This window comes from Thamnophis elegans, chromosome 8 (genome assembly GCF_009769535.1).
Source record: "Thamnophis elegans isolate rThaEle1 chromosome 8, rThaEle1.pri, whole genome shotgun sequence".
Lineage (NCBI taxonomy): Eukaryota > Metazoa > Chordata > Lepidosauria > Squamata > Colubridae > Thamnophis > Thamnophis elegans.
This window is the reverse complement of record NC_045548.1, coordinates 44,304,411-44,328,179: the sequence shown is the minus strand read 5'-3', so window position 1 is coordinate 44,328,179 and position 23,769 is coordinate 44,304,411. Positions and strand designations below refer to the sequence as shown.

At 37.0% G+C, this 23,769-nt stretch overlaps 1 protein-coding gene across 1 annotated transcript in view; it reads right to left on the bottom strand.

Annotated features, from left to right (window-relative positions):
• The window catches only part of CSPP1 (centrosome and spindle pole associated protein 1), a 63,534-nt gene that overhangs the window by 24,433 nt on the left and 15,332 nt on the right, over positions 1–23,769 (bottom strand). Inside the window, exons 8-19 of the mRNA XM_032222641.1 lie at positions 23,086–23,486; positions 22,587–22,663; positions 20,787–20,880; positions 19,768–19,825; positions 15,798–15,988; positions 14,245–14,366; positions 10,586–10,658; positions 10,270–10,390; positions 7,091–7,238; positions 5,163–5,315; positions 2,672–2,784; positions 200–349 (exon numbers count right to left, since the gene is read on the bottom strand). Coding sequence (XP_032078532.1) covers positions 200–349; positions 2,672–2,784; positions 5,163–5,315; positions 7,091–7,238; positions 10,270–10,390; positions 10,586–10,658; positions 14,245–14,366; positions 15,798–15,988; positions 19,768–19,825; positions 20,787–20,880; positions 22,587–22,663; positions 23,086–23,486 — 1,701 coding nt within the window. The remainder of the gene's footprint in view (positions 1–199; positions 350–2,671; positions 2,785–5,162; positions 5,316–7,090; positions 7,239–10,269; positions 10,391–10,585; positions 10,659–14,244; positions 14,367–15,797; positions 15,989–19,767; positions 19,826–20,786; positions 20,881–22,586; positions 22,664–23,085; positions 23,487–23,769) is intronic.

Sequence of the window (23,769 nt, the reverse complement as noted above, 5' to 3'; positions counted from 1 at the left end):
ATCAGACAGAAGTGTACAATCAAGGAAGATGTCTTTTGACAACTTCCTATGACAAAAAATATGGAGTTTGATTTAAAAAAAAACTGATGTAAGGAATCTATTACGGAAGTAGTAATTTATTGTCTCATTTTTGGGATAATAAAAGGAAGCAACTATTCTCTTCATTGCAAAAATCAATCAAATTAATTTATAATCATACCTCATCTTCTTTCCTTCTCCTCTTTTCCAGTTCCTCTTCATACTCTCTCTGTATTCTAGCTCTCTGCTCAGCTAACTTTCTTTCTTCCCTTTCTTCTTCAAGCCTTCGTTTTTCACGTTCTTCATCTTCTCTTCTTCTTTTTTCCTCTATCTGGAAACAAAATATCATTTGTTTGCTGTTTTCATAAAATTGATTAGACTGGCTAGATCATTATGATGCTTATCAATGAAAGTCTTTTCTCTCCACAGCAATCTTAATCACTGGATTGTGTCAATACATGCATCTACTATGAAAACCATTGCATCTCTTAGTATTTTTTATGAAGGTTAGTAGTTATAGTTGATTAACCTTGAATATCATAAAGAAAAAGAGAAGCAATTGGAATCTCATGATCAGGAATGTAGATAGAATTGTGGAATTTTGTGAGGAAGATTAATGGAGGAAAAAGGCAAGGAAAAAAAAACACTGATCACATCAAGGTTAGTTTAAAGGTAAAGGTTCCCCTCACACATATGTGCTAGTCATTCCCGACTTTAGGGGAGGGTGCTCATCTTTGTTTCAAAGCTGAAGAGTCAGCGCTGTCCGAAGACATCTCTGTGGTCATGACTAAACACCAAAGGCACACAGAATATTGTTACTTTCCCACCAAAGGTGGTTTCTACTTTTCTACTTGCATTTTTACATGCTTTCAAACTGCTAGGTTGACAGAAGGTGGGACAAGTAATGGGAGCTCACTCTGTTACGCGGCACTAGGGATTTGAACCGCCGAACTACCTAAGTTTCTGATTGAAAAGCTCAGCATCTTAGCCACTGAGCCACTGTGTCCCCAAGGTTAGTTTAGGTTAAGTGAAAAGAAAGAGGCCTAAATGATGAAAATACAACAATTCCTAAAGAATACAAATATAGCAATAGTAGCTAGTATGAAGATGAAAGTCAATTTGGAAAGCAATGGTCCCAATATGTTGAAAGTATGATAAATACGTGACTAGCTGCTTATTGTGTACAAGTTATGCATTTATGCTCAATGTAATAAGCTATCAGAGAACAGCCCATTTTATTGAGACCCAAATTCTAAACTATGTGTGCTCAGACAACCAGTAAGCTACACTGATAATACAAGTAGCCCTTGACTTATAACAGTTTGTTTAGTGATTGTTCAAACTTACAACAGCACTAAAAAAAGTGACACGTGACCATTTTTCACACCATTGCAGCATCGCCAAGGTCATGTAATTTACAATTAGATGCTTGACAACTGGTTCATTTTTATGACGGTTGCAGTGTCCTGGGGTCATGTGATCAACCTTTGTGACCTTCTGACCAGCAAAGGCAATGTGGAAGCTGGATTCATTTAACAATCATATGTTACTAGTTTAACAACTGTTGTGATTCACTTAGCAACTGTGGCAATAAAAGTTTTAAAATGGGGAAATTCACTTAACAAATTTCTCATTTGCAATATAAATGTTGGGCTCAATTGTGGTCATAAATCAAGTACTAACTCTAATTTGTAGAATGTAACAGCTTGATTCCATTCCCAGGATGCAGTTTCCTATGCTGTAATGGAGAATGAGGATTGTGGCAGAAAATATCACCTCAAGGATAAAGGAGATGTTCTCATAGAAAGGAACTAGCCCCAGGGTGATGATCTATATCCTCTCATAACTCCTCTAAGAGGTACAGAGTTTTTGATAATATACAATTCACTCATTAAGATTAGTGCCTCATACTGTGTTTCCCCAAAAATAAGACAGGGCCTTATTTTCTTTGGACCCCTGAAATAAACACTTGGCCTTATTTTCGGGGAGGTCTTATTATTTTTGAGGTGCAGGAGGCAGCGAGTGTGGTCACCTCATGGCTGCTGGTGTGTTGCAATATTTTCAGGGGAGGGCTTATTTTGGGGGGAGGGCTTATTTTTGGGGAAGGGCTTATTTTAGCACATGCTCTCAAGAGCCTCGTTGAGCTTATATATCCAGAGAGGTCTTATTTTCGGGAAAACAGAATATAATGGTTGCAAATAATGAAGATTAAAATTCCTCCCAAGGAGAAATTTACAACTGAATGTTGTAAACTGAAGTGTTGTTACTCAGGATTTTGACTCTTTCTGAGGATACTTCATTGTATTCTGTCCACTTCTCCACTAATCAGTTTTCATATCCATTGGCACTGGACATTCTATGATGTCTAAACAAATGTATCCTAAGATTTTTCAAAAAGTATTATTTAGAAATTATGATGGGATGATACATTTGCAACTTTTTAATAAACCTAAATTTCCTTATTTTAACCTCATGCATTTAGTGCGTGGTCTTTTGGGGATTGTGTTCAGTATTTGAAATCTGCTACTACTAAATAAAAATACTACTATTTAACCTGTAAACAGTCCAGATCTGCAGCAGTATTTAGAAAATGGAAATAAGCTAAATCAGAAATATATTTTTCTTTGTTTAATATTGTTACAAATATACTCACCTGAAAACGAAGGAAGTTCTTATATGACTCTTGTCTCCTTAGATGTTCTGGACTTGGGGGCTCTCCAAAAACATTACCCCGTGCAAAAGGGGATGTTTGTGTATATGTAAAGCCTAATTTTTAAAAAAAGGAGGAAAGTTGTAAGCATTGGTAATACCACAAATACTTTTAAGCTGACCTTAGGTATCTTACGCCAAATACTCTATAATTATGCTGTAATTGAATGTACTGATATTACCCAATTTAAGATATATTTGAAATTAACAATTCAAAAGTATTTTTTTAAAGCTTTTAAAGAATCAATTTGACTTTTTCTATAAAAGGTACCTACCTCCACTGGAAGCAAAAACAAAAGTTATGAATTTGAAAGAACTAAATTTTCCACTACCAATACTAATAAAGATTGCAAAACAGACGACAAAGGGAACCGGAAGTGCAGACATAATATAATATTTGTTTTCGTAGATTTTCACGGGTGTAGGTATGCTGGTCTTGTTGTATTTGGGTTTTTTCAATCTTACATGGGAAAAGACCCGAATACAACAAGACCATAATATAATATAATAAATATAATATAATATAATAATATAATATAATATAATATATACTCTTCAAAATAAGAACCTTACAAAAGGGAAAGACAAGACAAAATGACTGCTAGATAGAAACATGAATATGTACACCCCTTCAACCATATCTTTAATATGCATGGACACACTGATAAGGGAAAAGAAATAGCAAAAAACCCCAAAGCCTTTAATCAATCAACATTTTCTACATTCAAAGGCTTTACTGTGATGGTCTGAATTGTGCCCAAGATACCCTGAGCTTTAGCAATCATATACCAAGAATTAGAACATCTTTAAATTATTTAATATGATGGAGGTGGATTTTCAGGACTACCGCATTTTTCAGACTATAAAATGCTCCGGATTATAAGACACAACTAGCAACAAGAAAAAAAATCTTGTCTCCCAGCAATTTGCCTCCTTGCAGCAAACAGCCTGGTCAGCTTCAGCACAGCCTGATTTAGCACGAGCAGCTGATTGGCAGTTGGATCGGCCTCCCGGAATACCATTGATCAGCTGTTCCAGGCTATGGGGATCACCACCGCCCATCGCCACCTCCATGCACCCCGTTTTTGGCCTCTGCTTGTTCCATTTAAGGCCCAGTCAGTTTTCAAAATGTCCACTTTTTCTCTTCAAAACAAACTTTAAAAAGCAATAATTTCCATTTCTTCACCCCAAATCATACAAAGGCCCTGAAACTGAGTTGAGTCCAGTTTGTTAAAATGGTAGTTATGTAAAACAGGGTTCCCCAACCCCTGGGCCGCAGCCCACTACTGGCCCATGGTCTATTTGCAACCAGCCATGGGCCAGCACACATGCATGAGCGCAACTCAACTCGTATGAACAGTGGGCCAATGTAGATGTGCCTGTGCACATAACTCAACTTGCAGTTGAGCTGCGGAGGTATACATGTGCGCATCAATCTGCTGCTCATGAACCCAGCTCTCCTCTCCACCCAGCTGGGCACCAAGCAGCAAAGTTTGGGGACTGCTGGCATAAAAAATGTTTAAAAATCATGAAAGAGGCATGTCCAAATGCAATCCTGAAGAAGAGTCCAGTATATGACTCTAGGCAGGTTGAGTATTTTTAGGATTTGTTTTCAAATAAGACAATATGATGGAAATTATAATATTCCACCCAGCGAGATATTTTTATTGTAATTAATGAACATGTTACTCAATCTTCCAGTTGAAAAAATTTCTGCTTTGATTTTTTTTCCTATTTTAGGTATTTGTCTTGCCTCTATAACTGCTCAAAAGCTTCTTGATGATTGTCATTTTTCAATTTCATTTTTTATTGTTATATTGACATTTTAATTGTGATAGTCGCTCAGAGTCACTCATACAAAACGAATGCCCATATAAAAGGAAAAAGATAAACAAATTTGAATTGAGTTTAAAATGCAAACCAGAAATCATAAACCATGAACAATCCAATTGAGAGATGTATGCAATGTAATTTCATTTTAATGTATGCTAATTAGCGTACATTCAAAGTGACAAAAAAGTTATTCTAAGTCTAATTATCCCCATTTGCAATGACCTTTTTAAAAAAAATCATTATTTAAGTCTTTATTGCCTTAAAACAATGATTATTCACTGATTCCATTAATGTACCACACTAAAAAAAATAAAAGAAACCTCACTACATTCCCAAAATGTGAATCCAGCCTGTAAATGAGTGGAAAAACCTTTGCATGTGCACAAAGTCCATTTTGATCCAGATCAGAAGTCAATAGGGATGTAACAACTTTTGTAAGTTTAATAATACAGGTCTAGTACTACTTAACTTTATATGCTTTAAGAGGATTGAAAAAATATAAAGGATTGCCTTCAGTGGAAAGTACAGCATAGGAAGAATGAACAATAATTTTGACCAATGACACAACACAGTTGCAACTGAAAATATATTAGCATTTAAACCTGCTGTTTTATTTGTAGATTCATCTGTATTTTCAAGTCTTGGTGAGGCCAAACTTAGGTCAACAGATACTAAAGCTCTTTTATCTTCATATGCTCGTGCCTCTGGATTATGGTATGCATCTTCATTTTGCTTGTGCATCATATGCAAGTCCGCTGAAGAAAAGGGGGAAATTTTATTCCAATGTGGCATGTTTATAACAGTTTCAAGAAATATTAATGCAGAATTACAGTTAAAAGGATGCATGAGGGCCTCAGTCTAAGACAGTATTATGTGCACTGTGTACAATAGTCTTTATTTCAAACTCTACTATAAGTCAAGTATTTTTTTAAAAACTTTTTTAAATTAAAAATATTATCATCCAGTTTAGCTATAAGAGATCAGGTCACTCAATTTGTAGTACTCTTATTTCAATTTTGTTGTTACATTTTACTTTTACCTAATAGTATTAAAGGATTAGTGCAAGGTTTACTTTAAAACATAGATATTTTAAAACTTTCCATATGAAAGATTGAATTGACAATCTCTTCTTGTGAAGAGAATGATGTCTTCTCTTTACAAGAAGGCTTTTAATTCAACAGCATTTTCAAAGAATGGAGAGAAGTAAATTCTAGTTAATCTCCTGTATTTTTCAATTGTTTCTGATAATCTGCTTCAAATACAATATTTCAGATCTGGAAAATGCAGGAAAAGGAGAATGATCAAAACTGTTTTTTATCCCTTCCACTTAATTTGAGCACAATGAACAGAATTCTGCCTAGAAAGCAGTCTACCTCAGTGAAAAGAAGCAATGGCTCCAGCCTAACATTGTTAAACAATCAACGTGACTTTTATAATTCCGATTAAAATATGATTAAAATTTTATACAAATTAAAATCTCTACTGCGTGTATACATGCTCCAAAAGGACACATACAACTTCTTTGGATAACAGTTAACATTAACTGAGTTGTTATTTATTTTGAAAAACCAGAACTTCTCACAGAAGGTATGAAGGTTGAATGACCTACTGTAGGCTACTGTAATTCAATTGCCTTTTTATTGAGAATATAATGGCCTACAAAAAAAAAATCTTGGTCCAGATGCTAAAGGTATCACAGGACTCCAACTGTTGTGGCCCAGCAGGAGCCGTTGGAGCTGCCACCAGACTCCGACAGCGAGGGGCCCTATGAGTCGGCTTTGGATGATGTGGAGGACCCTGGACAGGGTTCCGACTTCGAGCAGGGTGCAGAGAGGCTAGTTGGCCACCAGGAGGCGCCTGAGCCTTGGACCAGTGGGGAGGAGACAAGGGAGTGTGATCCAGAGGTCAGCAGTGGGCAGGAGCCAAGGGAATTGTTCCTAGATGCCTGGCACCGGAGAGCTAATAGCGTAAAGAGCAGTTACGCAGTTACAAGAGGCAATTGCACTCAGCTGGTGGTAATTAGGCTCCTCTCCAGACTATAAAAGGAATGCTTGTGCACACGCCTCTTTTGCAGAAGTCAACACATTAACTAATGTTGGAGAACTGTGGTGTTAGCTTGGCAGACTGGATTGCTGCCAACGCTTGTCTGACCTAGACTGCTGCCAAGGCTTATCTGTGCTGGTTTCCTGCCAAGGACCTGTCTCTCTGTGAATAAATTCCATAAAGTATGGCTCGGAGTGCTTTGGTGTGGGCTGAGGGGGGGGGTCAGAACATCCAACCATCATTTTCTTAATGCAATTCTATCAAATCAACTTTTTAAAAATCCTGTTATAAACAGTTCTTGTTGACATAAAAGCAAACATTTTTCAACCATATTATTTAACCAGGAAAAAAAAATCCTTCTATGCTGTAAATTCGCTGTAGTACATCCATTTTACTTGTATATCAAGATGCCCTTTAGCAGAGAGTATATATAAACAGCTACAAGTCTGAAGAACTAAAAGGAAGATAATTAGATTTTCAAACATACTTATAAGATTTCCTTTTTTGTCTCTGAGAGGAGCTCCGCCCCCTCCTTTTCCCCAAGGATTGTAATTTCTCATTTCAGCTTCTAATTTGGCCTCATAGTGTTCTTTTTCTTCTTTTTCTTGCCTACGGCGTTCTTCTCTTTCCCTGATCTATATAAATATACATGAAACAGCAATTATTTTTAACAAATACTGAATTTGAACAATACTGACATACATTGTCCTATTGTGATGTATACTTACAAATTAGATTAAACAAAAATGTCCAATAACACCTAGACCAGGACTAAGAATAATAACCACAACATATTTATACTTATTAAAAATCACATGGCATTTTTAGAAAGCTATTTCAATATTCATATTTTCTAAGTATTGCAGTAATCTGATCTTGTAATAATGGTGTAAATCAGTGATCCCCAACCCCCGGTCCGCGGACCGGTGCCGGGCCGTGGAGTACCTGGCACCGGGCCGCGCAGCGGCCGGGGGCCATGATCGCTGCAGCGGCCGGGGGCCATGTAACGGCCGACTCTTCACTCATGCAGCGCCGTTGCCGGAGGGGGGGAGCTGCGCGGAAGCACAGGAGCAAGTGAGGTGAGGAGGAAGAATCCCCCGTTACTACACCACCTCCGCCCCCTCCCCGAGTCAGCCGTCCCCTCAGTGAACGCCTCCGCCTCTTTCTCCTTTCTCGCCTCAGTCGGCTCGCCTGGAAGCGAGGCGAGGAGGGGGCGGACCATGCGCTGGAAGCGGAGCCCTTGGAGGCCCTGGCGGCTTCCCGCCCGGCCTTGGCTTGTGAGAAGGAACGGCGGGAGAGGTAGAGAGAGAGAGAGAGAGAGAACGTCGGGCAGCCGAGGGCGGGGGAGGGTCTTTTGAGGGGAGATGGGGGGCAGCGCACGGTGGAAAAGCGGCAGTCTTGCCCACCCCTTCCCTGCCTCCCGCCCGCTCCAGTTGCCGCAGCCAGGGGTGGGGGCTCGGTGCCTGAAGTCTCTTGCCTCTCTTCCAAAATTTCGCCAACGGGCATCGGTGAAGCGCGCTCTTTCTCTTCCTCACAAAACACATTTCCTTTCCCCCCACGCGTAGTTATTGGTGATATGGACTCTTGGAGGCTGCACTCCCGGGTCGCGTTTCCTTTTTGCAGCCCACGAGAATGCCTGGTTCTGAGCCTCAAAAAACGAGAGTTCTCTTAAGGCTGCAGAAAAGGAATATACTTTGGTCCTTGAAGCGCTTTTCCTGTTATTTGGACATTATATATATACGTACGTACATACGTACGGTATGTATATATGCATGTATGTGTGTGTGTGTGTGTGTGTATGTATGTATGTATGTGTCTGTAGTCCATAATATAGTGACGATTTAAAAAAAAATTAGTTGAGCACATGGAATCTTTTTTCTTTTAGTATATTTTGGAGGTGGGGGCCCACTTTGTTATTTAAGATAGTATCTCCTTTTATATATGCTAGTGAAGATACCTAATACTCCTACCCCCTATTTCCCCCACGACAATCAATGTGTCATCGCGAACAACGGCCCCCCACCCCTGCGCGCGCTCAGCGGGCCACGGTAAAATTATCAAAGGCTGACTGGTCCGCGGCGATAAAAAGGTTGGGGACCACTGGTGTAAATAATACATTAAAGTTGGAAATATACTGTAGACCACGGGTGTCAAATTGTATCACGTGATGTATTGCGACATATCATGACAGGTTTTTTGCCTTTGCAGATCTGGGGTGGGCATGGCCTACACAGGATGCATTCAGCTCACAGGCCACCAGTTTGATATCCCTGTTGTAGACCTAAGGAGGGTCCTTGATGCTCTCTGAAATTGCTTGTTTTCTTGCAGACATTTCATTACCCAAACTAGGTAACTTCATCAATGCTAGTAAGGAGTGCAGTTTGTTGTTAGTTTATATTCTAGAGACTAGCCTGTCAATGTTGGTGGGGGTGGTCTTAGATTCTTTGATTGGGCTGTTTGCTGTTGGCTTCTTTGGCAGTTTCTTGATTAGGGTATTGCTTACTTGATTGTTGGTCTGATGTTAACCTTGGAGTTAATCTATGTTCTACTGGGTGCTGATTGCTAATGGAGAGGTGCTTAGGTCTATTTGTCCCCCTTTTGGCTAGTTGATTGTCTCTTCTGAATAATCTATAGATATTGTTTATGTCTATGTGCCTATTAATGTCTAATTTGTTAGAATGCCAGGCTTCTAGAAATTACCTAGTGTTTTTGGTCTAGGATAGTCAGTTTCCCAATTGAACCTACGATTAAATCTGTCTATATGTTGTGAAATTAAAGTATTTTCATCATGTCTTCTGACTGCTAGTTGGTGTTCATGGAGGCGTTCTGCCAGTCTGTTTGTCTGTCCTACATAGTGGTTGTTGGCAGCCCTTACATTGTATGTTGTAAATGACTTCTGTTATTTCTTCTGGGGTTGTTGGGTCTTTTGGTCTGCTTAGAATGTTTTGAAGGGCTTTAGTTGGCTTGTGTGCTTTGCTGATTCCATGTGGTTGCAGTAGCCTGTTGGTAGTTTCTGAGATATTGTTGATGTATAGCAGTGTAATTCTTTTTAGGGTTTGTGTTGGTTGTATTTGTATTGAGTTGAGAGGTCAGGGACTTTTTGATAAAGTTGCATGGATATCCATTTTCTTGAAATATGTTGTAAAGATGCTCTATTTCTGTTTTCTGCTGTTACCGGTTGTTGAAGTGTGTTTGGGCTTGTCTAAATAGTCCTTGAATATGAATGATATGAATATGAATATTGAAGATATAAATTGTCACCTGTACCCCTGTACCATTATGGTCCCTTGAAATCTTATCATCCTGCATAATACTTCTATATACACAGAGAACAAAAGGGATGGATAAGAGGGGGAAGAAGAGAGAGGGAGAGGAGAAGGTTGTCAGTTTTGGCAATGTACCCAAAGTAGACTGGAACAAGCTGTCTGTTTTAAAGGAACTGATGCCAGTGTTTATCTAGAAATTCAAAATATATGAATATAATATCTAAGCGTATATCATGGTTTGCAGCATGAGTGTGTAGTATTAATAATTTAAGATCATTTGGTTTATTAATGAGAAATTACTTATCAGAAAATATTATTTGCTCTTATCAATTTTTTTTAAAAAAATAACACCTCAATTGAAAATACAAAAATAATTTCTGGACAGATTTCACCTGCCTACCTGCTGTTGTAATTCTTGCTGATAAGCTAAAGTAGCATCTCTTGTGGATTTTGGTTTTTCCTCTGGAAATATTCCCAAACCTTTTGGTCTAGTACTTGCAAAGCTTGCTCCAATTTTATTGCTGCATCAAAAAGATTTAAACAAAGTGTATTTTAAGTGATGTTTTCATAATTTTCCTGTATAATGTCAGCTACAAATGTGGTCTGCTTTATATATTATGTTCTGAAAGCTGACAAATCATTTCAAAACTGTATTAACAACTAGAAATAAATAAACAATATTAACTATTGCTTACTTTGTACTTTTTTGTACTTACATGGGCAAAGGAGGTTTTTGAGTAGCATCAAAAGGTTGTGGTGCAGATGAAGGCTGTGTCCCACCTGCACCATCTAAAATAGCAAAGATATCCAAAATGTAAATCTCAGATGTATAGCAAAATATAATATACATATTCTGAAATAATAAATATCAAATTATTATCACCAGAAGCATGATAATAGTGTTAATCAGCTGGTAAATGATGCTAGGGTTATAAAGCAAGATGTCACATGACTGTATCGCTTAGCAAATGCTATACCAGCACTTTCCATTGATGTCATTAAGCAAATGCAACCATCTGTTAGCCAAGCATCCACCCCCAATCCAAATCATTCTAGGCTTCATCCCGTCCAGCCCCAAGTCTCAGTAAGATAAGAGATTGCTTCCAATGTCCCCCATGCATCTACCATCCCCCCATCTCTGCCCTTTTGGCTCACACTCCTGGGTGAGGTTGGGCTGCAGAAAAGAAAGGAAGTCAAAAGCAGCACCAGAGCTTCAGTACGCCAATATGCCCTTTTCATACTCCTGTAAAGCCTCAGCATACTACAACTCCTCCTCCTCCTCCTCCTCCTCCTCCCCACTCCAGCACAGAGACATTTTGTTGCTCTGACAGTGGCTGTTTTGGCTCTCCGCCCTGCAGCTGAAGCATGGACCAGCCTGGTCTAGGAGTATGACACAAATGAGCATTTTGGAGCACCACAGCTCTGAGTTGCTTTAGGCTTCATTTTTATTTTTTTACAGCTGAAGCCAGGCCAGTCCACCCAGCAGCCAGTTGGTAGAGCACAGATCAGCAAGTTGGTGTGTGTGGGTGGGGTGGAGATGGGACAAGATGAAGTGCTCTATGGTCATAAGTGCTGGTAGGATGTCAAGTGCCTCAATTTTGATCTTGTGACTATGGGAGTGGTGGGAGTAGTGCTCCAACTTCTGTAATTTTGGGTATGGATCATACATCCCTTTATTCAGCACCATTGTAACTTTAGTCACTAGACAAGTGGTTGTAAGAGGGTTAGCATTATGGCTCTGTAAATCCAAGGTGGTCCTGCAGGGATCTGGTCTCAGTTTCAGTATTATTCAACACTGTAATTAATTGCCTGTATAGCAACACTAATGAGTTGCTTATCAAATTTGCAGATGACACACTACAAACTACTGTTCAACGCCCTCCAAAACAGAATAAGATTGAAATCTAATTTAGACAAGTTGGAAGACTGGATTAAGAGGAACAAGAAATCTTTCAATAAGGAAAAATGAAAGGTATTACATTTACAGAGGATCCATACAAAATGAGGGATATGGGGTTTGGAAGCACTATGTCAGAGAAGGACTTGGTTATGGTCACTGACAAGGAAAACATGAGTCAACACTATGAGCTATTAGAAGAACCAATGTAATTCCAGATTACATCAGAAACAGCACTGTATCAGAGACATATGAAGTACTTACTACCTTGCATTACTACCTTGCACTCTTTACTAATAAACCATATCTGTGGTAGTGTGTGATTCTAAGTACCACATGTGCAAAAGGATATTGGCAGATTACAAAGATACAGATATGGGGATTAAAATGTGCCATACAAAGAGAAGCTGAAGGCCTCTAAAACCATAACCCAGCCCTCCCCCAAGCCCCCCTTGTCTTCACGACAGCATCCATGCCCATTATATGGGACTTTTGCATCTTCCTGCTTAACAACCTGTGCGTCCTGGGGTTATGTCAGGATTACGGTTGTTAGCTAATTGGAATTATGATTGGTAGCTAAGTAATGCAGTAACAATGTCATGCTTTACAACTGCATCACTTAGTGACAGCAATCCTGGTCCTGATTGCCATTATAACTCAAAGACTACCTATACTATTTTGGGCAGGGTTCAGACTCAGAGCAGGGACCAGAGAGACTGGTTGGCCACCAAGAGGGGCCTGAGGCATGGATCAGTGGGGAAGATCAAAGGTATTTGTCCCTGAGGCAAGGGTTAAGAAAGGTGGAGAAACAGAAGCAGCAGCTCCGGAGGCAGACTCATAAGAGATAATCAAGCCCAGGTGGTTGTGGTTGGCCCCTCCCAAGAGAGTATATAAGTGAGAAATTGGGAGGGGTCCTTTTGCAGGACACAATTGTTCGTAACAGTCTCGAGGAACTCTTATCTGGTTTGTTTTGTATTTCTGTTCTGTTTGGTTTGGGTTGCTGCCAACCCTTCCTGCATGAGAGTGTTGTCTGGGCTTTCAGCCAACAGAGTTGTAATTCCTGTGATTAAAGAGTGGCAAATAGCCAAGCCTGTGTCTGCGTTACTCACAGGCTGGAGGGGGGGGGGGTCAGAACATACATACATACATACATACATACATACATACATACATACATACATACCAGTGACGTGCGGTGTGCTTTATGGCTGGTGAGACAGCAATTTTTTTAGACTTGTGGACTTCAACTCCCAGAATTCCACAGCCAGGCATGCTCTGTTCTGATTTAAAGCGACAGAATTTTCCCCCCTTGCAAAATAAGTTTCCTCATTCTTTTTCTTCTCCCTCCCCCTCCTTCCTCCCTCTCTCCCTCCCTCCCCCCTCTCTCAAACAGATACACGCACACAGAGAAGTTGGATCCCACTCACTCACTCACTCACTCACTCACTCACTCACTCACTCTCAAACAAACACAAACACAGAAGTTGGATTGGATATATTTTCCAAAGGCTTGAAAGCAGCTCCTCTGCCATACCACCACCCCCCATTCCCCTGCTGCCTTCTGATCGGAGCCTTTGATTGCAGGTGAATCACGTTACCTTTTCAAACTTGTAATCAGTGAAGTTGGTCTTATATCCAGCTCTGTGTGTTTGTGTGTGTGTGTGTTTGAAAAGGCAACGTGGTTCTGCATGCAATCAAACTTTTTGAATTCCTCCCCCCTCCCCACACACGCACCTTTTCCAGCTGTTTCAGAGAGGATTTCAACTCTGCTTTTGCTTGCCTTCATGAAAGGCCAGAGCTCTGAGTCAGACTGAGCTAGTTGCTCCCAGAGAACTCTAAAAAGCCTCTAAAAATGCCCTCTACAGGAGGCGAGAGAACACGTACCTCCTTTTCATAAGAAATTTTTCATCTTTTAACCCTTGCTTAACTCTGCTCAAGTGATCATAAAGCTAGAGTAAAGGAGGCCCGTAGTTCTCTCGCCTCCCACTGCAGTTAAGCACTAAGCAGAGTCATCCACTGTGACTCTGTCAGCAGCTACCTTAGCCTTTTTCCTTTTAGTTATTCTTTTCTTTTCCTCATGACACTGGTGAGGCCCCGCCTCCCCGGCCTCCCTTGACTGCACGTCCCACATACATACATACATACATACATACATACATACATACATACATACATATTTCTTGGAAGGAACACTGGAAGAATTAATTTTAAATAGAGGAACAGTTCAAAACAGCTGTTTTTTCTCTCCCATGGTATGGGAAGGAGGAGGGTAAAAAAGAAAGCTGAAAGAATTATCATCAAAGCCGCTACAAAGATTTGAGATGAGGTAAGAACTGCTTGGGAATTTTTGAACCCAACTTGCATTTCTATATTTTCATAATTCATCACCCTCCCTCAATTCAGTAACATTTATCCATGAAAGGCAAGTTATATCTTATCACACTAAAAGAAAAGAATAAAAAATAAAATAAAACTTACAATATGCGAGGCTGGGATCCAAAGGATTTCTGGTGCCATAGAAGTAGTAGGCATCATCATATGGAGTTCTATAACTATCCGTCAAAATTGGAGGTGCAATAGGTGGTGGGAGGGGGGCAATTCTAGACAAAAAAAGATGAAGCAACTTTTTAAAATGGTACAGAAGAACTGCTCATTCATAAACATCAGTTACAGTTAGCTCAAGTTGAGGATGAACTATCCCTGAAGAAATAAATTGGTATATTGGAGATTCTTCCAGATTTACCATTACTGTTAGAAGAGAAAATAGAGGCCATGGCTAGGAGGGCTTCGCCCAGCTTAGTTTGCTATGCTAGTTGTGCTTCTGTCTGGGACAGGAAGTTCTGATGATTGGGACCAATGACTTCAATATCACGTGATCTGGCTACTATAATGGGACTGCTTTTGAAGTTGACTTGGAAGCTATAGCTGATAGAATGCAGCAGTAGCCTGACACTACTGCATTACACCTATTCTTGAGTTGCTGCATTGCTTCAGGCCTCAAATCAATATATTATTGAATTATTAGAAATTTAGGAAATCTACACAATTAATACATTGACAGCACATAGAAGGCATTCAAAGAATAGAGTCATTAAATGTATATATTTAAATACAAAGGATGTAATATTGGAACTTAAAAGGGAACAACATTCCTTTAAAACTTAGAAATATAATAACATTTTACCAGATGCCCTTTTAAAGCAAACAATATTTGTAATGTTGGTCTCCAAAAAAGAAATATCAAACATAGTAGGATGTACCATTTTATCTGGAGGTTTTTATGGGAGATGGTAAAGCCTCGTCTTTCTCAAAATAGAATGCTAAAGACATTTTTGAATTACTAAGAGAAATAATACAGAAGATAAAGCACTTAATTAAGCAGCAGTTATTTTTCCATAAAATTAAATATTGTGTGTAAAAGGGACATTTATTTCTTTGGCATGAAGCAATCAGAATCAACATAGTGTAAGCCAATGTTTGATCTAGAACAAAAGACAGCAAGAAAATGACCTGTAATCAACTAAATGTAATGGAAAATACATTAGATTTATAAAATGAATGTATGGAAACCTTAATTTAAACCTGTTAATCATCGCCCAAATCACCATTTCACATTAAAAGAAATACAGGATACTTTTCCTATTTTTCTCTTTGAAAGCAATGCCTACAAAGAAAGCAATTTCTCATTTTTCTATATGGAAATGGTCCAGTTCAGATACACAAATCTAAGTCAATACCCAGGTTCCTAGACATTTTGTCCTCTTAACACTGCTTCATTCTTAGTATCAAGCACCTAGAAATCAACTTCTTCAAAAAGGACCCACATGTTTTGAGAAATTGATATTTTTTTCTAACCCTAGTTTATTATATCTTCTCAATCTGCATGCATTGGAAAAGTAGGATTAACCAAGAACCTCTTCAGCTAATTATAGTCACACAAAAGCAACAATGCGAAGATGAAGTTTGTGGGCAAAACCCATTCCCATTTCTAACCATTATCCAATTTTAAAGTGAACACTACTGAAAATCACCTGGGAGCCAACACTTCTCCAAGAGCACTGGACAAGCCTCTATGGAAATATTCATTCACTGGTGACACAGGAGGTGCAGATACAGAAGTAATTCCAGGAGAAGGAGTATAGAAAGCTGGTCTTGGTCTTTCAGGTGGTATTTTTTCCTCAGGTATATCTAGCTTTAATCCCAACTCTTTTAGTCTGTTGGGCTATGAAAGAAAGTTGATTTGTTTTTATAAAAAAATTATTTTAATTGAACAAAAACACAAAAAAAGCATCATCCTTCATTACATCTTGTAGAAAGTGTATTGATTGGTTACAGATAACTCGTGCATTTCTTCCACAGTCATTATAGTTCATATTAGATTATACACTTTAAAATAAAAATCTTTGCATATCTTACTATCAATGTACCACAATTCTCATTTGACTACAATTATTTGAACATGCTTTTACCTCAAATCATTCATACTTAAAGACACAACCACATAATGGCATTCATTAGCTATTTCAAAAAATCCTCCAATAACATTACACCTTTATAACATCTTCTAAGTAAAAGTCAATTAATAAAGTTTCTAAACCTCCCCCCACTTTTTCCCCCCAACTTACTGATTAAAATGTATATCCAAGTTACTTTTGCCAATACCATAGCATATATATATTGTTAAACAATGACCATTAACATTTCCTTATTATTATTATAATTGGCTAAAAATCATTTACTATGTATGTCCCATCTCCTCTTGTCAGAGCCCCCCCCCAAAAAAAACCTACACCTTTATAACAAGATATAAATTAAAATTTGTTAATAAAATTTATAGGTCTTTTTCCCAAGTCTCAATTTACAATTTATATCCAAATTTCTTTTACTAAATTGCCAATACATGTATATATCATTATGCTGTATCCATTATCATTTCATTATTATTATTATGGTTAATTAATTGTTAGCGAGTAAACATTTGATAACAATCTAAAACAATCTAAGAGTTACAAAATTCCTACTTATTAATCACCAAAATCAACTAATTTTTTATTATCAACTTTCACTGTCAACCTGTATCTTTCCAGTAACAAAACAGTCTTATCTCCCTTGCCAGTTGTGGTGTTTATTGTGATTTGTTTATTGTTTAGTTTCTCAAGTGACTCAAATTGTTTCAGGTTTAGGAACACTCAGGTTGGAGGAAATATTGGACACTAACCATGATGTTTTATTCTATTTGCAGCCACAAGATAATCTCATCATACTAATCAGAGGGAAAATATTATGTATAACTTTCAATACAAGATTCTATGTTACATGACTCCTCCTCCTTAGTGGGCAGCTTTAGACAAATAAAATTACATAATAAAATAAAACCTGTGTAGTATATTAGCTTGTGTAAAAAAACCCCAAAAAACTAAGCAGTAGAACATTGTTGGCAAATATTGTGAAGTCAGATAATCTGACTAGAACGTGATTAAAATACCTCCATCAGAACAAACCAAAAGGAGCTTTCATAATAATTACTCAATTATTGCATTTTATTTTTAGTGGAAGAAAGCATCTTACAATATGCAAAACCTAATGTGACACCTAGACGTAAAAGGTGCCTTTGCCACATCTGCTTATCCAATCAAAATAATCTTGGACAATACAGAATTATTCCCCATTTGCCAACATCTTCTATTTGTCCTTTCAATTAAAAATAGAGGCACACGCCAAAAAAGAAAAATGGGGTTTCCTTTGCTCCTGAAAGCACAAGGGTGTCACAATAATGAGCACAAGCCCATTACCTGTACTCAGTCTGGAGGACCTAGGCTTCCAATGCACAATATCAGTTTACAAAATACTTGTTTTGAATAGCATTTACTCTGAAAAATACGGTAGATTGTTACTTTTAAACAATTTAATTAAATACATAACTAGTGCTTCCTCAATATTATGGCCTCCTTATTTCACTGGACTATAATCATGTATAATATTAAAACAATGGCAATTATCTAAATCTCAGTTGAGAAATACATTTTAAAAATGATTTCAATTTTCTTAACCAGATCATATTTTGAAAGTAGGAAGATATTCAAGTAGATAATATTCTCAAGGGATTAAATTATGAAATTTATCAGTTTTCAAACAATTAATTCATTATTAATGCATTTTTTCCTTTAAGATATTAGCTATACCTACATTCATTTGTTCTTCTGTTATAGCTTCTGAGATACAGATTGTCCCACCATACATTTTTCAAGGTAAATATATTGTATCCTATGTACCAAGACAGTCATATGATCTATCACTTGTGGATACATATCATTGAGAACAAAGGGCATTTCCAGATTATCTTGACCCACAATTCAATAATTTATTTGCCAATAATCATCAAATTAAGATACCTGAAGATTATACCTATTTTTGATAAGGCAATACAGCATATTCTTTAAAAAAATAGATTCCATTCCATAATGACACTATTAATGATGTAACAGAGCACCATCTAGTAAGACGTTTATATATAATATTCTACTCAGCAACAAGCTTATAGCAGACATTATATTAAGGTCATGGATTGGATGGATGGGGTAATAGAAACAAATATCAAAAATACCACAATTTATGTACAATGACGACTGTAGGTTTGTGAACCCTTTTGAATATTCAATATTTCTGCATAAATATGACCTAAAACATAATTGTTCTCAACACGTCCTAAAACTATAAAGAGCACTTACATCTTTTGCAACTTTTGTCTACTTACATCTTTATATCAATCTTTTTGTCAAATTAAATTTTTAACAACATTACCAACAAAAGTGTACTGTTGCACCAAAACAGAAAACAATAGTGAGATTAGAATATCTATTCCACTACAGGAGTGATTCAAATAATACTGGAGATATTTTATTAAGTCAACTAAAGGCAGTAAAAAGATCAGCAAATCAGTTCCAAGTGGTAATTCAGCACAAATAACTGCCATATTCCACAAAAAAGAGATAATAGATTTAGCTGTACAAATAGCTTTCACCATCTTCAGGTTTTCTGAAAAGATATTATCTAATACAGAGATGAAGTCTGGACATAACAGGATTAAGCAATCTTTTCCCACTTGTACAGTGGATATTTGAAAAGTAAAAACATCAGACCAAGCTAAATCTCTTCAGAATTTTTTCCACTTTTATCATAACCTATAACCTGTACAATTCAATAGAAAAACCCTATCTTTTAGAGAGAGAAAAAAATACATAATAATGTGGTTGCATAAGTAAGCACACCCTCTTATAAGTAGGGATACAGCTTTGTTCAAAATTAATCAATTACAAACTGATATAAACAGTAGTCAGTACATACCTGCCATCAATTAAAGTGACTCACATCAAGCCCATATAAACTTCAGCTGTTCTAATAGAATTTTTCTGGTATTTACCCAGTTGCTTCTTACAGCAAAATTCATGCTCTGCAAAAAGCTACAAAGCATCTAATGGATCTATCTCATTGTTAGATGGTGCCAGTCCAGGAGAAGGGTATATTTCCCCCCCCAAACATTGGCTATACCATGGAACATAGAGAAGATGGTCATCAACGGATGAAGAAAATATGGCACAACAGTCACATTACCAAGAATTGGATATCCTTCAAAAACTGATGAACAAGAAGAAAACTAGTCTGAGAGGCTGCCAAGAGATCTACAGCAACATTAAAGGAGCTGCAGGAAATTCTGGCAAGTATTGATTGTGACTACATGTGACAACAATCTTCTGGATACTTCATATATGTCTGGGCTGAGGGTTAGGGTGGCAAGAACAAAGTCTTTTCTTACAAAGAAAAACATCCAACTCTGACTACATTTACAAACCTACATCAAGTAAAAAAGCATGTGTTATGCTCTAATGAAACAAAGGTTGAACCTTTTGGCCATAATTCCAAAAAGTACATCATATCCTCAATGTAGCATGGTGGTACAGCATTGTGCTTTGGAGCTAGAAAAGAACTGAATAATTAACTCACGTTTTTCTCAGGGTCTACAACTCCCGATGCAGCAACAGAGAGTTCAAGCTCCTTTTCACTATTAAAATAAAGAGGGAGAAACCCACTTTCACTGAGGATTAAGACACGTTAGCTTGAGATATTTTATTTATCTAAGGTAATTCAGCATTATAATCCAGATCTTCCAGATTCAAACTGAACAATCATTGGGAAAGCTATAGCTTCATCTGCTCAAGCCATTGTAATCAGTGCTCTGATACAACAAATGCCAATAGATCCTCCTAATGATCCTTATAGAGCAATAGATCAATCATATAAACTAAATGCCTCAATCATAAATCCATAGCTGGCCAATATTTCTGTTAGAACTAATAAAAAAGAATTAAAAACATCAACGTTTTCCAAAAGACAGATCTCAAAGGAAGGAAAGACTCAAGAATGTCCAAACCTAAATTTCTAAATTTCCTAAATTTCAAAGATTAAAATACAATTCAGACAGAAAAAGAAGTTATAAAATGATCATGTATGTATATAATATATATGTAATAATGATAACATTACTCTATTTGAATTCACACTATTTGAAGTGATCGATCTATGATTAATTGGTTCTAGCACAATAGAAATAGGCAATTGAAATGTTTAAATATAAATTTGTTTATTAATGAAGTACTGTGTAACAGTAAAAGAGAGTAAATGCATTACAAAATGTATGTGCTTAACTTGTATATATTCTGTTGTAATTTTACATTAACCTCTTTTTCTGAGCTTTCCTTGAGCAGAAAGCTTCCTTTCTTCCATTTTCCACACAAAATTATTAGCATCTAAATCCCCAGTGGCAACTGTACATGCACTTGCCCCAAATGCACCACATTAGCCTTGCACTAACTTAATTCTGGATTGCCTTAAGATGCTTTAGTATCAATTTATAATTTGCACCAAATCCGATATTGCACTACTCAAACTAAAATCTACCTGTAAAAATAAATGTTATTACTAATCAATAATGAAATAATTTTTAACCATCATTCTTCTATTACCGTCTCTTATTTCTTTGCTGCTCAGCCATTTGCTCTATTAAATCTTGCCTGTATTGTTCTTTTCTTTTCTGAACATTTTCTCTGTCTTGACTTCCTAAAAAAGGAAATAAACAGAAGCAAATATATTTCATCCAAAACTATGCCATATTTATTCCTACTGCATAGTTCCATTAACATTGTAACCATAGTAAGAAACATCTTTACATCCAAAAACTGAATTACAGTTTATTCACTAGATAACAAATGAGATAAATTGGCTCTGAACTTTCCACTGGAATTAATAATTAATTTTCATATCTGAAAAATCAGTAATAACAATTTTCAGAGAAACAATAGTACAGCAATGATGTCCTAATTAGGAGTTGTATCTGCAGATGATCTCTAAAGTCAAACAAGAAAAAAATCAGATAATCCAATCCCCTGTATCTCAGCCTGCGGGATTGATTTTTTTTTCAAATTTCAAATGCATCAACCAATAAAAGTAGTGCAGAATAATGCAATATTTGATCAGCTTTATCTAAAGTACTTCATATTATTTTGGGGGAGAATGACAAAGTAGAAGAAACAAGATTATATATTGCAATATTTTTAAACTATCTAATATCATAAATTCTTCCATCAGAATAGTGGTTTACTTCAATATAGTTGAAGAAAGAATGTTGGAAAATGTTGGAAGCGTGAGGAAATAAAAGTGAAAAAATTACTGTTTGAATAAGGACAAGTTAGAATGAGGAAAACAATGAGCTGGATGGTGAAATACAAAAAAAAATTGGGCTGGTGAAACCCGAAAATATTTCAGAAATAAGCAACAATTTGCCAGAAATCTGCTACATAGGAAGGAAGTATCTATGTGGATGGTGCTCCCACCACAGACAGCTGCTTGAGAAAGAGTTGCTATTCACATTGACATCAGAGATGAGATGCAGAAAACAGCAGCTGGACTTGTGTATTTGAAATATGTGTAGTCTTCATTTAAGGTCCAGCAAGTATTCTAACTATGCTAAACAAGGGAATGAGTTCTCATAATTGTAGCCATCACAAAGTCCCTCGGTCACAAAATTCAGGCTCTTAGCAACCAGCTTGTAATGACGACATTGTAGTGTCCCAAAGTTGTATGATCACCATTTATGACCTTCACTGCCAGCTTCCTTAATGATTTTGCTTATCAGAAGCAAAGGCAGAAGATCACAAATGGCGATCAGGACACTGACTGTATGGGATTTGCCTAACAATGCCAACTGGAACTGCCAAAACTACCATTATAATTGGCATGGTCACATTCAATTTACTGAACTTATATAGCACTCCATCTCACTTTCAGGTAAGTACAGTTCCCTTCTCCTAAGTCAGTTGTCCCACCATGAGTCCAAGTGGTCTAGGTCTATGTGCAGTAATACTCTGTCTGCTCATAAAGTATTGATAAAGATTGTGGACCTCGTTTGTGTATAATTGAGACATGGCTGCACAACGATAAAGATGGGCTTATCAAAAATCTGGTAAACTGAGTTTTAGATACAGCTATTGTGATGCCACGATCAGAAAAAAAAGTTTTGCAATAACTAGACTGGGGAATATGTGCATGAAATATCTATCTCCTTGACAGTGGCCTCCACGATCTTCTGGATCTCAGTTGCTGGCTAGAATTCCTGAGGAGGTTGCCCCAGTGGATCTTTTCTCAGTCATCAATCCTAATTAGGTCCTTGGTTTAATTAGGAGCTAAGGATGATGAAACAACTGAACAATAATTACATGTAGTATCAAAATATAACATTTTTTAGTATCCCAGTTTTTCAAACATACCAAGTATTAGTCCTGTGGCATATGGAACTCTATCAACAGCAGTCTGTACTTGCTCAATAGGGGAATATCCTTGACTTCTGAAATGAAAGATACAAAATTGGTCACTGAGTAATTTTTTAAAAATATAGAAAGTTTAAGCTAACCTAGCAAAGGATTTAATGGTAAATCCTAAAGTATCCTAAATATTTAAAGGTATAACTGACAAAGTTGCAAAAGTGTCAAAACAGATGCTGATAAAAATTGGGCTAGTCCCAGGGCACACAGATCATCCAATCATTCTTCAACAGGAAATGAATTGTAATACAGCTAGTTCTCAAATATTATGGAATAATATTCTAAATACAAAACGAGGTAACTGAACTACAGTGGTATAGAAAAATTGCTAGCCTTAAGGTAATTATCTAGTATAGGGAGGGCTAGCATGGGACAGCTGAACTCAGGGACAAAGATGCTTACCATCATTCCCCTAAAAGTACACTAATAAGGAAAGTAAATTTACCTTTGGGCATGAAATACCCGCAATGGTTTTTTGTCATAGTCACTTTCATAGCGAAACCTGGGATCCATTTCATCATTTATTTCAGGATCATGATCCTCATACTTGTGATGTCTTTGGGAATAGTTATCCGGTTTGCCATCCAGCTTTCCTTGCTTTCGACTGGAAATGTTCAGTTTTTCATCAAGTGTTTTATTCAGTAATAAATCCCCAGAACCAGGTTCAATATCTTGTTTATGTTGTTCATCTAACAATAATCTTATATTTGATAACCCATCATAGGTATCTGTAGATGTATAAGCATCTTTCTTTCTGGAGTCTTCATCTTTTTGAAAAGACACATTTGGAGCATATAATTCTGATTGGATTCTGCTAACAGCAAAATTTTGCTTATCTGTGTCATGCTGTTAATACAAGACAAATATTTAAAGACTAAATACAACAAAATCATTTTGATTATATTTGTTTCAATTTTAAGACACATTTTAATTTTAATTAGCCATTTTCACAAACACTCAAAAAGCAAGAGGAAATGTAATGGCATCTTAAATAACTACAATGAACTGTTTTCAATATAAGACATGCAATGCAAGATACAAGTAGAAGGAGTCTTATGTTTGGTAATATCATAATTTTAAAATATTCTGTCAACAAAGATCGGATTAGCCACCTGTATTTGTTTGGGCA